The 15,747-nt window shown below is 48.3% G+C and overlaps 1 protein-coding gene across 1 annotated transcript; it reads right to left on the bottom strand.

Moving 5' to 3' along the window:
• Positions 1-4,863: 4,863 nt before the first annotated feature.
• On the bottom strand, positions 4,864-14,589 carry RAB33A (RAB33A, member RAS oncogene family). The gene is made up of 2 exons (XM_026520580.4): positions 14,011-14,589; positions 4,864-5,414 (listed from the first exon to the last, which is right to left on the bottom strand). Exons 1-2 carry the CDS (start codon positions 14,266-14,268, stop codon positions 4,959-4,961), a joined length of 714 nt encoding a protein of 237 aa, XP_026376365.2. The 5' UTR covers positions 14,269-14,589; the 3' UTR covers positions 4,864-4,958.
• Positions 14,590-15,747: the final 1,158 nt, after the last annotated feature.

The following is a 15,747-nucleotide window of genomic DNA, read 5'->3' as shown; positions in this document are numbered from 1 at the left end:
ATTATTTGTTTCACATGTATTGAGTTTGAGAAGTTCTTTGTAGATCTTGGATACTAGTCTTTTATCTGTAGTGTCATTTGCAAATATCTTCTCCCATTCCGTGGGCTGCCTCTTAGTTTTTTTGACTGTTTCCTTGTCTGTGCAGAAGTTTTTATCTTGATGAAGTTCCACAAGTTCATTTTTTCTTTTGTTTCTCTTGCCTTTGAAGATGTGTCATGAAAAAAGTTGCTGTGGCCGATGTCAAAGAGGTTGCAGCCTATGTTCTCCTCTATGATTTTAATGGATTCCTGTCTCACATCGAGGTCTTTCATCCATTTGGAGTTTATCTTAGTGTATGGTGTGAGAGAGTGGTCAAGTTTCATTCTTTTGCATGTAGCTGTCCAATTTTCCCAGCACCATTTATTGAAGAGACTGTCTTTTTTCCACTGGATGTTTTTTCCTGCTTTGTCAAAGATTAGTTGCCCAAAGAGCCGAGGGTCCATTTCTGGGGTCTCTATTCTGTCCCATTGGTCTGTGTGTCTGTTTTTGTGCCAGTACCATGCTGTCTTTGTGACCACAGCTTTGTAGTACAGCTCAAAATCCGGCATTGTGATGCCCCCAGCTTTGTTTTTCCTTTTCAGCAATTCCTTGGTGATTTGGGTCCTTTTCTGGTTCCACATAAATTTAAGGGCTGTTTGTTCCAGTTCTTTGAAAAATGTCATTGGTATTTTGATGGGGATGGCATTGAAACTGTAGATTGCATGGGGCGCCTGGGTGGCTCAGTCGTTAAGCGTCTGCCTTCAGCTCAGGGCGTGATCCCGGCGTTATGGGATCGAGCCCCACATCAGGCTCCTCTGCTGTGAGCCTGCTTCTTCCTCTCCCACTCCCCCTGCTTGTGTTCCCTCTCTCACTGGCTGTCTCTCTCTCTGTCAAATAAATAAAATCTTTAAAAAAAAAGAAAATGTAGATTGCTCTGGGTAGCATAGACATTTTAACTATGTTTATTCTTCCGATCCATGAGCATGGAATATTTTTCCATCTTTTTGTGTCTTCTTCAATGTCCTTCAAGAGTGATTTGTAGTTTCTAGAATATAGATCATTTACATCTCTGGTTAAGTTAATTCCGAGATAACGTATGATTTTTGGTGCTATTGTAAATGGAATGGATTAGCTAATTTCTCTTTCTTCAGTCTCATTGTTCATGTATAGAAATGCAACTGATTTCTGAGCATTGATTTTGTATCCCACCACATTACTGAATTGCTCTATAAGTTCTAGTAATTTGGGGATAGATTCTTTTGGGTTTTCTATATAGAGTATCATGTCATTTGTGAAAAGAGACAGTTTGACTTCTTCTTTGCCAATTTGGATACCTTTTATCCCTTTTTGTTGTCTGATTGCTGTTGCAAGGACTTCTAGTACTATGTTGAATAATAATGGCGAGAGTGGGCATCCTTGTCGTGTTCCTGATCTTAAGGGAAAGGCTTTCAGCTTTTCCCCATTGAGAATGATATTCACTGTAGGCTTTTCATAGATGGCTTTTATGAAATTGAGGAACGTACCCTCTATCCCTACACTCTGAAGGGTTTTAATGAGGAAACGATGCTGTATTTTGTCAAATGCTTTTTCTGCATCAGTTGAGAGGATCATACGGTTCGTGACTCTTTTCTTGTTGATGTGATCTATCACACTGATCGATTTGCAAATGTTGAACCACACTTGCATCCCAGGGATGAATCCCACTTGGTCACAATGGATAATCCTTTCAATGTACTGTTGGATCCTATTAGCTAAGATCTTGTTGAGAATTTTGGCGTCCATATTCATCAGGGAAATCGGTCTGTAATTCTCCTTTTTGATGGGGTCTTTGCCTGGTTTGGGGATCAAGGTAATACTGGCCTCATAGAATGAGTTTGGTAGTTTTCCTTCTGATTCTATTGTTTGAAACAGCTTCAGGAGAATAGGTATTGTTTCTTCTTTGAATGTTTGGTAGAATTCCCCAGGGAATCCGTCAGGCCCAGGACTCTTGTTTTTGGGGAGGTTTTTGATCACTGCTTCAATCTCTTCATAATTAATCAGTCTGTTTAAATAATCAATTTCTTCCTGTTCCAGTCTTGGTAGTTTATAGGTTTCCAGGAAGGCATCCATTTCTTCCAGGTTGTTTAATCTATTGGCATAAAGCTGTTGATAAAAGTTTCTAATGATCCTTCCTATTTCATTGGTGTTGGTTGTGACCTCTCCCCTTTCATTCATAATTTTATTAATTTGGGTCCTTTCTCTATTCTTTTGAATAAGTCTGGCCAGTGGTCTGTCAATTTTATTAATTCTCTCAAAGAACCAGCTTCTAGTTCTGTCGATCTGCTCTACTGTGCTCCTGGTTTCTAATTCATTGATCTCTGCTCTAATCTTGGTCACCTGCCTTCTCGTGCATCGGTTAGGCCTGTTCTTCTGTTCCGGCTCCAGCTTCTTGAGGTGAGAATATAAAAACTGCATTTTAAATTTTTCTATTCTTTTGAGTGAGGCTTGGATAGCTATGTATTTTCCCCTTAGGACCGCCTTTGCAGTGTCCCACAGGTTTTGGACCGATGTGTTTTCATTCTCATTGGTCCCTGTTTGGGTAGAGTCGCCCTGTCCCCTGCGAGGGGGGATGGGGATGGGTACACTGTGAGCCAGTATTTCCAGGCTTTTGTTCTCTGGCGGCTTTCCCTGGCAGTTTTCTGTGACTCTTCTGAGAGTCAGAGCAGCAGTGGCCGTATCCCAGCCCCTGTCTCAGAACAGAGAGATGGCAGTCCGCTCTCCACTGAGCTCTCTTGGCCACTTTAACTCTGTTTCTGTCAGTGCTGCTAAAAACCCCGCAGCGTCCTGGGTTGTGCGCCCCACAGCCGCCCTCCCAGCCCTCACTTCCAGGGCCGGCACGTCTCTGTCCTAGTGCTTCTAACACCACCAGCCGCCCCGGTTCCCATGTGCACTCCCAAGCTCCCGGTATCAGTCTGGTTCCGGTGAGCACTTCAGAGTGCCGGTTTTCAGTCTAGCCACGCACGCGAGGGCTCCCGAGCTCTGGGTTTCAGTCTAGTTCAAGTGAGCGCTCCGGAGCTCCCTGTTTCAGTGTGGTTCGCGCGCACTCTGGAGCTCCGGTTTTCAGTCTGGTCACGCGTGTTCCCTGGGCTCACGGTCTCAGTCTGTTCTCTCGCGGGTGCCGGTCCCGGCCCTGCAGCCAGGTCAAGTGCCAAAGACAACACAACAGCAGGTCGTGTCCTGGGTAAGGAGTCAACATCTGAAGTCTGAGACAACGCACCAGGTTATTCTGTTGGGGAGAAGCAAAGCAACAGGGGTTTCAGCAGGCAGTTCACCAACAGACAACAGGCTCCCGGCCCCTTGGGTGAGATTCAGGGGCAGGGTATTGGGTGGGGACAACTAGTAAGAAAACACAGGCCTAACCAGGGAACTAGGCAGGCTCCAAAGATGGATCCAGGCAGAAGCCAAGTGATGAAAACCAGACCGGTAGCTGGGACTCAGCCTGAGGCCAGGTGGAGGGGTGGGATGGGGATGGGGTGGGGAGTTAGCCAGTTCTGGAGCAAGAGGGTTGTAGGGACAACTAGGCAGGACCGGACAGGCTACTTGTTTGGGTGGGAAGGGCATCTGGTATGTATTACCTTTCACTGAGGGAGCAGGGAGGAGGACAGGGGACAGACCTGAATTCACCTACCAGAGGAAAGTGCTCAGGGGCTGTCTGCCTGGGACCCTCTTTACGTGGGCTTCCGACAAGAGAGCAGCCTTAAGGAGCACCCCCGAAACTAAGAAATCTATCTGGGGCTATTGTAGCTATGCCTTTATAGCCACTCTTAGTTATTTGAACAATTGGACAGGGGGCTTTCACATCCATAGGACCAGACATCTAAGAAATAGCTACAGAACTGCTGGAGAGCCACCAAAAACTCCCACGGACTCAAAGAGCAACAAACTGTCCTGCCTCTTGTGTAGGCCTCCCCATTCTCAGCTCCCCACTAGGGATGCTCAGCTCGTCCTTTCACTCAACCACCAAGGTCATTCCTGCCTCCCTACTTGGGCCCATTCCCCTCCTCTTTACCAATCCAAATGTAACACTTTATTCAGCATACAAAATAAGGTCAGTTATTTTTCAGTAACTCCTCCCTTGTGTCGAGTACATAACACTCTCAGTTCCCAGAGCTCAGACTCGAACTTGGTGATGTCATTGTCTAACTTTTGTTTGCGAGTAGTTTCAGTGTGTACATTGTTCCCACAAGATCAGAGGGCCTTGGAACATAGGGGACAAAACCTCTTCTTGCTATGTTTCCTCCATAGCACCCAGCAAGGATCTGGGGGCATAATAGATTGTGGCTTGAGCCCTGCCCTCTTTAAGAAAGGGTAGGGGGAAAATACCACTATAGGTGTCAGAGACTGCGTGGTAAAACAAGGGAATCAGAATTTAACTACTTTGGAAGCAACTGAGCCCCTTGGGTAACCTATGCTTTTTAAACTTTGGGCAATAAAGAGAGATCCACCTACTTTTGACATCCAGGGAACCTAGGAAATATTTATGAATCAACATCTCCTTTCAAGACTTCTCTATCCTCCACCTCCATTGGCACCCTAGAAAAACATATCTGGCCTGTGTCCCATCCCATCTGGGTGTTTCTGCCCACCGATGACACTGAGTGACAGAACGAATTAGTCCTGAAGAAGTGACTCAAATGATTCAGGTGGCATAGAAGGCTGGTAGGGAGTGTGCCTTGGCAAAGCGTACTGCTCTAGGAGGGCGGGCTGCTCTTCTACTCAGCACAACCAGAAATGTCTTCTTGGAGGAAAGCAAGACATGAAGGCATGTGATAATCTATACAAATTTTATTTTAATATCAATTTGTATGGAAACAAGCAGGTGTCAGTGTTATGCAGGCACGGAAAAAAAGGGAAAGAAAAAACTCCAGTAATAATGGATCTTGTATTTACACCATTTGGTTTCAACAGGGACAGGAAGTTTTACTGTTAGCTTCCTGTGGGAACTCCAGTTTCTGCACCTTCCCCTGCTGCCTCTCAGCATCACGATAGAGCAGGGATTTCTGAGCCTTTAATCGGCAAGCCAGGCACATGAAAATTGACTCCACGTTCTGGCTCTCTTTGGGGTCCTTGGCCGAAGTCTCAAACAAGAGCATGTTGTGGGCATCGGCAAATTTCAGGGCTAAGTTGGAGGGCACCTGGATCTGTTCCCTCAAGTCACACTTGTTGCCCACAAGCACTTTGGGGACTAGTGGGGGCACAGCATGCCCATTGCATTCTTGGATCCACATCTTGAGGTTGGTGAAGGATGTCATCTTGGTGACGTCATAGACGAAGACCACTGCATGCACATTGCGGTAGTAATGCTCGACCATGCTTTTGCGGAAGCGTTCCTGACCTGCTGTGTCCCACACCTGAACCTGGAAGATACAAAACCCATATCCGGAGTCAGAAAAGGAAACAAGAATGCATAGTAGAAAACATGGTTCTGTGATCTTATAAAAACGTGGTGAGAGGGATGCCTGGGTGGTTCAGTCAGTTAAGCGTCTGCCTTTGGCTCAGGTCATGATTCCAGGGTCCTGGGATAAAGTCCCACACCGGGCTCCTTGCTCAGTGGGAAGCCTGCTTCTCCCTCTGCCTGCCGCTCCCCCAGCTTGCATGCTCGCTCGTTCTCTCTCTCTCTCTCTGACAGATAAATAAATTAATTTTTTTTAATCCTTTAAATAAACAAACAAACGTGGTGAGAAGCCCTGACACAGACTGGCAGAGTGGACTTATCAAAGTATAGAGAGAAGTTTCTCTCAGAGTTTGTAAAATTTTTCCTAAAATTTTTAGTTGAAAATCTTGAGTCAAAAAATCTTAAACCTTTTAGTTGAAAAATGGATGTAAATTGGTGAACTTTTCTGGAGGGTGACTTGGCAATATTATCAAGAACTTTAAAAATGTTCAAAATTCTTCAAGCCTATAATCTCCCTTCCAGAAATCTATACCAAATAGCAGAGATGTGATCAAAATTCTGTACAAAGGTCTTAACTGCAGTATTACTTATACTTTTTTAAAAACAGGAAATAACCTAAAAGCTCAGTAAAAGAAGAATAGCTAAAGTGTATGTACATATCTATACAATGGACTATTACACAGACATTAAAAATAATGTCTTCAAAGAATAAATGGTGGAGGAAATTCTCATAAAATATCAGGAAATGAAAAAAGCAGGATACAAAAATTTTCATATAGTATGGTCCCAATTTTTCAGAAAAATATTAAACATAGACATATGCCTAGGAAAGACTGGAAGTGTACATACCAGGAGATTAAAGGTTATTTACGGGCTGTGGGCTATAGGTGGTATTTATTTTCTTTTTTTTTTGTATTTTCCAAATTTTCTACTATAAACATACATCACTTTGTCTTGCATTTTTTGCATGACTTTTTAAAGAAAACAAAGTTAGTGTTAAAATCTCACCTTTTAGCTTATTTTAAGTTCACTTCTTTGGTATGTAAAAGGCAATTTAGCTCACTGGATTTTTCTCTTGCATCTCAGCTTTTGGGATAAAGGCCAAATTATGAAGGAAAAATGCTGATATCAGTAATATATACAAAGACACAACTCCCAAGGGATACCCTGGAGTCGACACACATTCAGCCCCATCTACGTCCCTTTATACATCCAAAGTCTTGGACAAGAGAAATTCATACTCAGAATGATGGTCCCAAGGCCCTATACAATTCTCAGTTACCAAAGAAAATTGGATTATGGTCACTAATTGACTACTATGGCTCTTAAAACCAAGTATAGCCTTTATTTGGAGTTGGCAGTCAGTAAGTATCTGGTAAATATAATTGAATCTCTTTGCTGAGTGAAGATCTTACAGGGCCCCAGAGTCCTCATCATTCTGAACATCAATTTTCATTGTCCACACTCCCCTTCATCTCCTCTAGGGACATGACTGCCACGTTCCTTTGGCACAATTGTCAGATTCACCCCTTCTTCTATTTTGATTTTCATGTCCCTAGGCCAGACCCTCCTTTCCTCACTGCTGGACTACAGCAGAGTCTTTTGGATTCTAGAAGTCTCCACACCAGTGCTTCCTACATACCATTTTCAAACTAGCCTTCCTAAATCCCTGCTCATATGATCAGGGCACCCTCTTCTTCAGGAAACCATGACAGCTCTCTTCTGCATGTGGCATCAAATGGAAAAGTTTCTGTCGTAATTTGGTCCCACCCAGCCTGGTTTCAGACTGCTCAGCTACACCCGGTTCATTCCCTCATGCTAGTCTGTCCTTCCCCAGCAGAACTGGGCACCCCCTCATTGTCCTATCTGAGTCTCACTCAACCTTCAAGCCTCAGCTCACATCTGCCTTCTTCCTAAAACTCCATTTTTCTCCAACTTCTCTAAATTCTCTTTTCTTAAAACTTTCTATTGCACTTTGAGTCTGTACCACACCATTTATATTTTAATTTTTAAAAAGATTTTTATTTATTTATTGGGGGGGAGAGAGAATGAGCCGGGGGGTAGGGGGTAAGGGAGAAGTACATTCCCAGCTGAGCAGGGAGCCTGACACAGGGCTCAGTCCCAGGACCCCGGGATCATGACCTGAGCCGAAGGCAGACACTTAACCAACTGAGCCACCCTGGCACCCCTGTACCACACCACTTAGAATAGATTATTTGTTCTCTAGTTATTTCATCAGTGCTCTTGGCATTTCTCCAGCCAGACTTGTAAGCAGTTCTTTTTCTGCATCAGATCACTTGTCACCATGGTTGCCGCTATCATCATCATCATCATCATCATCATCATCGTCATCATCAAAAAGCAGTACTGGCCTGAGCCACCAAAACTAGAAGCAGTCTGGCATCCTACATATCTGCCAAGGCGATTTCAGAGAGAACATTCAACTTTGGTTACACAGAAAAAACTAAGCCCTTGAATACTGATTTGCGTCAGAAAGCAGAGACGGAAAAGATTTCATTTCTTCCACCTCGCCAGTACTCTGAGCAGGGAGAAAGGGAGAGTGGCCCAGGAAAGGAATGGAGGTCGGTGGGAAGAGATCAGGTATAGCACAAGAATCTCATTACCACTTGGCTCCTGATCCCCACCCCCACCCTCCAGTAGTCCTAACTCCTGCCTCTGAGTAAGGCTGCATCCCTACCAGCCCTCAGGCATGTGGCAGATGCTTTAACACCATGAGCTCAGAACTCTAAAAATACCTGCCACTAGCAGGAACACGGGTGGGAGTGTGTGAGGTGCTTGGGGCTGAGTAGGTTGGCTGTTTGGCTTTTCTTTGGCTTTGGAATTGTAGATACCATCCAAACTGCTGGAGCTGCGGGGAAGACCCTTTCTGCTGTAGACCTCCTTTGCCTTTCCAATGCCATGGGGAGCCCTGAAATTTTTGTTTGGGGGCTCAGAATTTAAACTATAGCACTGCTCCCGTTCCAGCTCCTTATAACCCCCCTAAAGTTTTTTGCACCCTTGTGTATGGCCAGCAGTGAGCCAGGAAGCAGGCTGCTCACAACAGAAAATCAGAATGGATGATGCGGCCTCAGAGTCGTCACAAAGATTCACTGCACACAAATGACCTCATTTTGTTTGGGGGTTTGGTGTCCCTGTTCTTAGCATCCTCCCAAACCCCTGATCCCTGCCAGACAGTGAAAGCATCTCCTTTCGCTTTCCAGCTGGTACTTCTCTCATCCATTCTTCCTTTCCTGTAGGCACTGCATCCACACAGTAGCCAGGGGTGCTGATTGCCCCTTAGCCACATACATGCTCCCAGATCCTCTATTCTCTCCAAGGGCTAGTGGGGGGCATAGTGGGGGCAAACCAACTTGGGTACAAACCTCAGAACAATCATGTGCTATTACTAGTCAGGTGTCCTTAGGCAAGTTACTTACTCTATCTTCAGTGTCCTCCCCTGCAAACTGAGGATAACCTCAGCAGTCTTGTGGGGATGCTGTAAGGATTAGCGTTCCTTATAAGTACATGACACAGTGCCTAATTCGCACTCTCCCTTCCTCCCTGGCCGGAAACCTCCACCCTCAAGTCTGGTCCGACAACTAATTGAGCAGGTACTGTGGGAAATGCAGCAGCAGTAGCCTTGGAATTGAGAGACCTGGGTTCCAGGTCCTCTGCTTAGTAGCGGAGTAAATGACTACGCAAATTAAATAACACACGAGAAAGAGCTTTTGCAAAATATAAGTGTTCTGCAAGTGCCAGTCGTTGCCATTGTCTCAGAAGGCCCATCGGCCGTCCTGGTAGCACTGGTCCTTGGATCCACGGGTTGCCCTCCTGGAAAGCACAGAAAGCTTGGCTTCTTGATGATGGGCTGGAGCCAAAGCAAAGACAGTCACTGGGGAGGGGGAGAAGAGAGTAATGCTAGCAACATGCCATGGGTGGCTGGGGGCAGGCCCAAAATGACAGGGGTGTGGGAGGAGGGTCGAGGGGCACAGTGTGGGTTGCTGCCAAAGATAAATCTAGTCTTTTAAACCATTTTCCTGGGGCTACCGTTGCCTGAGCAAGTTTCAGCAAGTCTCCCACCCCTGCACGTGCTCTTAGCTGACATGGGTATTTCTTTTCCCTGGGGAACATATCTGGCATCTTTCTATAGATGAGGCATGAATGTCCTTTTGTTGGAGGCCGGCGGGGGAGGGTAGAAGTGGAAAAAGAGAGACAAATACATCTGTAACCTTTGGAGGATGCCCGAGTGGATGATGGGAAAAGTCTAAAACAAATCTTTTTTCAACTAGCAGGACTGTCCCATCTGCATCTAAGATACACACAAGGCTGACACAGAGAACGGCAAAGGAGGACAGAGACAAAGAGAAACCCACACGCAGAAAGAGAGGCAGCAAGGCAGACAGAGAAACACACACTGATAGATAATTAGCCATTAAGAGAACTGGCAGAAGATGGAAGCTCAGAAGCCCTGAGGAAGACATGATGTCATTCTGACTGCAGGCAGCTTCTGAGGGAACACTAAGCTCAGCCTCCGTCCACTCAGTAATGTAACACGGGAAGGTGTTGGTCCAAGTGCTCAGCAGAGGAAGAGAGTCCACAGTCCTGGGCAGCACCTCCCCACGGCCATGGCTGCCCTGCAGTTCGCCTGGTCCAGAGGGCTGGGGCAGAGGGGGTGCCCAGCTGTGGGGCGGGGTGGGGGGAATCAAATTAGACACCAGCAGGGGTGCTTCCATGAGAATTTACAAAGAATGGCTCAAAAAATTAGTTCTGAGACTCCCCTCTCTTACCTCCCCCATCCCACCCCACACACACTCCTATTCGGCATTTTCCGGTGCTTTTGGGCTGAGGCAAGCTCAATATGATTGAGCTAAACCTGTAGGAGATGGACACATCATGTCATTAAAGGAAGCTCCACCCTTCCTTTGGGGCCGAGGAATGCTCCCACACTTATAGGCTGATGTCAGGAAGAGCTGTGATCTTTCCTATATGATGCCCCTCCGTGTCCCTGTCACAGGTAACTGCATGGATTGGGCACACCATGGGACTAGCCCAAATTGCTAGGGAAGAGCACTGGCCAGGGAATGGGGAGACCTGAGTGGTAGGCCTGTCCCTGTGTGATCTTGGGCAAGTCACTTTCCCTCTCCTAGCCTCGGTTTCCTATCTGTTAAATGAGGACATTGGATTAGAGATTCTTTAAGGTCTCTTCCATCTCTGAACATTCTCTGATTCTCCACATCCAAAGGGAGACAGTCAAGGTGCAAAAAGTAAAACCCAGGCACTCAACTCAGTGTCTGGGGTGCAGTTGAAGGAGACATCTTGAAGGCTCCTGAGTTCCGGGGCTATAACCCTGGGCCCCCGGCTTAGAAGAGCCCACAAGCCTGGCTGCCCCACCTGCCACCCCCCACTGAGTACACCCCCGGGCCAGAGATTGGCCCCCAGAGCAGGGAGCAGTGGTAAAGAGGATGGGCTCTGAATCCACATTGAAATCCTGACCCTGTCCCAGGGAAGGCAGGGTAGTGAGACAGAGAAGTGCTTGGGCTCAAGGGTCAAAGACTGGAGCTCAGATCCAGGAGCCTTTAGGCAAGTTATTTAACCTACCTTTGATCTCCGTATCTATAAAATAAGAATGATAATAATAGCCCGATTTGCATAAGGCAGCTGTGAAGATCAAATAAGATAGTGCATGCAAAGCGCCTAGCCCAGGCTCTTGGTTTAGTCAATAAATAGCAGTTATTATTATTATTATTATTATTATTATTATTATCTACTCATTGGAAGCTTTCCTGGATGTTCATGTTAACCAGGAAACACTGGATTATAAATGCTATGATCGGGGGTGGGGGGTGGGGATACATGGATTGGAGACACCAAATGGGGCTTCAAAGCCCTAGAGATGGCCCTGGTAATTAAGAGAGTAGCCCCCAATCCAATAACTCAGTCATCCCCCTGCAGGGGTTGATGTCTGCGCTACCCTGGGACACTCAGAGGCCGCCCAGGAAAGGCCACACCCTACTCCTGGGCCGAGGAAAGGGCTTGCAGAGACCTCGCCACCATTCCCCTGTGGGGGCTGGCACTTTCACAGCCTCCTATCGCTGGCTGTGGTCTAGGGCCACTTCAGCCTGTCACACTGGACTTCTCTCCCTCCCCCAAAGGGAGAAGCCTTTGGCAGTTGCCTCCTAGGAGGGATTTGGCATGTGTTCCCTGAAAAACTCCAAGCCAGCCGGAATGTGGGGCAAAATCTCCTCCTATCTAGATCATGTGCTCGCTGCCTTCGTCCCACAGACATGCTGCTCTCACCTGCTGCCTTTGGCCCCGGAGCTGCCGCTGCAGCTTTACAAGAGGCAGGGTCACCATCTCCCCGCCCCCACCCTGCCCCGTGAGCTCCTTCAGAATCTGTGCTCAGAAGGCTCCTCCATGAGCAGTGTCACAAGGCGCTGCCCTCTCGAAAATATCATTTTCCCAAAAAAGCCTGTATTAAGCACTTATCGGCACATGGTGTTGTGCTGAGCTCTGTTTCTGGTGAGTCACACTGTCACAGGCTCTGCCCTCTGGAAAAAAGTCTGGAATCTTTGGCAAAGACTGTAAAATCTAGTTTCACTAAGTACTGGCGTGTTAGAAGGGAAAGAGTCTTAAAAATTTCCCCAAGGCCATTGGGCAGTGGCCCTCTTCCATTTGTTTTTCCCTCCCATTTCACACTTTCTGGCGTCCTCCTCTCTTTTCCTCTCCTCCTGTCATCTCATCATCTCTCCTCCCTCCTCCCCCAAACTCCCAAACACTTCCTTTTTTCTCCATATGAATTTCAGGTGGACTTATTTCCCCTCTTTTAAATCCAGAGAACTCTTTGGCTCAATGGGACACTTGATTTTAAGCAAGCAATAGCATTAAATGTTAAGGTCTTTGAGGGTTTAAGAGCACATCTGCAAGTATATTCCTACTTTGGATTTTAAAAAGGCATGTTTTAGAAATTCCAGAATCTTACAGCCTTGCGTGAAAGAAGTTACACACCAGAGAAAGTCTAATCCAAGTAAACCTCAACATATGAGCCCTAGAAAAGGATAGAGACGGATAGTTACTTTTGACTTAAAAAGGAAATGTAGCAATTCTCCTCAAAATGCAAGGGACAAAAAGGTCACTATTTCAAAACAGTGCCCTATCTTCCTGACCCTGGGGCTCACTTGTTCTCCAGAGCTCTCCCTTACCAGGACTGAGCTGCCCATCTTCCTGACGTCTAGTGCCTTGGCCCAGTCTCTGAAGCCATCTTAAAACACATTCATTCATGAAACAATAAAAATAAAATAAAACACATTCATTTTAATAATCAAGGAATCCGGAGTTGTGCACAGTTCAGAGTGTTTCATCCTTCTCCCTACTACTACTCAGCCCTTCTCTACACATCACCCAGAAAACGGCCTTGGGGTCATTTGGGCTCTTTGACCAGCAGGAGGGAGGCTGACCTTCAGCCGACAGGGTCAGACCCGAACCTCGAGAAAAGCCCAGCTGTGGGCCTAGGGGAGTTGGCCTTTAGTGCCCAGTGCCTTTTGAGGAGCATTCCTGCCCATCATCCTGCCCCCTGTGCTCCCCTGACACATGAAGCTGCCCTTGCCACGTCCTCCTGCACATAGAAATATTTCTGCACATTGAACTATTTCTGTCCTATCGAGTTTCCACCTTTTCTGAACCAAAGTGAGCATAAATGGTCAGACAAGAATATTTGTACTTAGCCTATTTGATAAATAACTAATATGGGAGGGGGGGCAAGACACTTTTCCTTGGCCTCTAGGTAAGTTGCTCTGCATTTTTACAAAGGCCTGCTGAAGACAATACCAACAGAATGAGTAATGAAGCAGTTCATTCATTAGGTATCGCAGACAAATAAAGACGATACCATTGGAGAGAGACTTGTCCAAGGAAACAAGTTTGTCTGTTATGAAGGGCTGGTGGGTGTCCCTGTCTCAATTGCTTTAAAAGGGCTCATGGCTTTGTGCCAGAACCACCCCCACTTCACCCCTATTCCACCTCAGCCCTAATCTTAACCATAAGCCATAATTTAAAAGGAAGCGGTTTTCATTCACTATGGATTTCCACCTACTCCCCATCTCTAATGCCTAAGGGCTAAGCCCAGGTGGGTTCTTGCGGCCCATTTGCACCCGAGAGGTAGAAGAGACCTCAGGATGTGTAAAGTGCTTTGGGATCTATCCCACAGACCAGGTCCAGGAGATGTCTCATGCCTCTCTCTGCCCACAGGTGCCACTGCTCCTGGCTCAGGGTCAAGGATGGGATCAGACAGGCTTTTCCTGTGGCAGATGTCAGGCAGGGGCAAAGGGCAGGAGTGTAACCACTCCCGCCAGCCCTAAAAAACAAAACAAAACAAAACAAAACGGGTGATATGGGAACCAGGCCACTGAGAGAGGCGGAAGGTAATGAGGAGGGGCCGAGGGTCTTGGGCTCGGCAAGCGGCTACACGGCCACGCGCTAGACGTTTACAACCACCAGAGCGATGCCGCAGGAGATGCCCCCTCCCAGATCCCTCCCTTCCCGGACCTGACCGTCTGGATCACCTTGATCTTCTCGCCCTCGATTTCCACGGTCTTCTCCCTGAAGTCCACGCCAATGGTGGCCTCAGTCTTGTCCGGGAAGGTCCCCCCGCAGAAGCGGAAGGTCAGGCAGGTCTTGCCCACGTTGGAGTCCCCAATCACGATGATTTTGAAGATGCGAATCTGCACGTACTGGTCCAGCGACGAGTCGAGCTCCAGGGACGCCAGGCCAGCGGCCGAGGCGGGCTGCAGGCTCCCGTGGCCCAGGATGGGCTGCGCCATCTCCCCCGGACCGGACCCGGGCCCCAACCCCCCTCGAGGGCTCCACACAAAGAAAACGGCCACGTTAGTGCGCTCGAGGCGAGCGAGCTTTGTGCGTGTGTGTGTGTGCGTGTCTGTGAGTGTATGTCCGCGCGTGTGTGCGTGCGCCGGCAACGTGTGCGCGCGCGCGTGAAGGGGGTGCCTTCTCTCCCCAGGCCCCCCTCCTCCGCCAGCGCACCCTCCTTGCAGCTCCGAGGCACCAACACAAAAGCCGGCGAGCGGGAGAGAGATGGAGGAGAGTGGGCCGGCCGCGAGCCTTTGCCTTCTGCCTGCGCCCTCGGATGGGACGCTCGGGCGGGCGGTCCTACCGAGCTCCCCAAGCGGCCGCCCCGGCCTCCTGCGCAGCGGCCGCCCCGCCTTTGCCTAGACCCTCCCCTGCCTGGACCCCAGGGACACACCGGAGGAGGAAGCCTAAGGAGGGAAGGGAGGGGGTAAGGAGAGCGGCACACGCCGCCCCGGGAAGGTCTTCCTTTCTCCTTGCCCCCATTTATTTTATAGGTTGCGGGCTCCCCGCCCCCACGTTCCCCGAGCGCGCGGGGTCAGCGGGCAGGGAGCACAGCTGGAGAGGACAAAGGGAGCTGCACCCTAAGGCATCTCTGGAGCACTTCGGCCGGGGAGCGACACGACTTGGCGGGGGGTGCGGAGGGGCAGAGATACCTCTTTCACCTCCCGCGCCTCCTCGGCCCCCTCCCAAGCCTTGGGATAAAGGGATGCTCTGTCTTATTAAATAAGCAGGTGCACTCGCGCGCCCCAAGGAGCCGGGGAGGGCGCTGCCAAGACGTGCCGTGGGTTGTGGGGGCCCGCGCAGCTGACAGGAGGGAGCCGGGGGCACGGGGTGTGCGTGTGTAGGGGGAGTTACTGTCTCTGTCACCGACTTGCCAGATGTAGGGGGGCGCGTGCCAGGCTCCAACCTCCCCTCATCACACCACGAGCACCCATCCTCTGAATGTTCAGGAGAGCGGCTTCCATTGGCTGTGGCAGTCGGTTGTGTTTGGCTGGCCAATGGGGAAGGCCCGCCGCCGGAGAGGGCCATACAGGGGGTAGAAGAGGGGGGGTAGCTAGTGGTGGCAGCGCCAGCCAAAGGGAACCTTGTTTCCGGGACTAACCATGACAGACCCAGGTGGAGCGATCTTGGGACATGGCATAAATCTCACAGTGTCTCCCATATGATATAATGTCTATATAATCATAAGTCCTTCCAGAATGGTGGAGTTTCAAAAGGAATTGGAAACCCCTAGGAGAGTTCACCCCTCTGCAACTGAATGTAGAACAAAGTGGTTGGGTCTAATTTGACAGAAGCCTAGATTATGCTTGGAAGATGATAAATGAACAGAACTTTCTTACGGTATTAGGGGGCAGCTTCCCAAAGCTTACTAAGCATCACACATCTTGGTGGAGACCTGTATTCCTTCTCCTGAGGGTGATTCAGGTTCAGAATTT

The sequence above is a fragment of the Ursus arctos genome, chromosome X (assembly GCF_023065955.2).
Source record: "Ursus arctos isolate Adak ecotype North America chromosome X, UrsArc2.0, whole genome shotgun sequence".
NCBI lineage: Eukaryota > Metazoa > Chordata > Mammalia > Carnivora > Ursidae > Ursus > Ursus arctos.
Note: the sequence above shows the minus strand (reverse complement) of the source record. Positions and strands in the feature narration are given on the sequence as shown.

Coding starts and splice junctions, on each gene's coding strand:
- RAB33A (XM_026520580.4), bottom strand. CDS start 14,268: ATGGCGCAGCCCATCCTGGGCCACGGGAGCCTGCAGCCCGCCTCGGCC. Junction 5,415..14,010: donor TCGAGGGCGAGAAGATCAAG/GTGATCCAGACG, acceptor TGTATCTTCCAG/GTTCAGGTGTGGGACACAGC.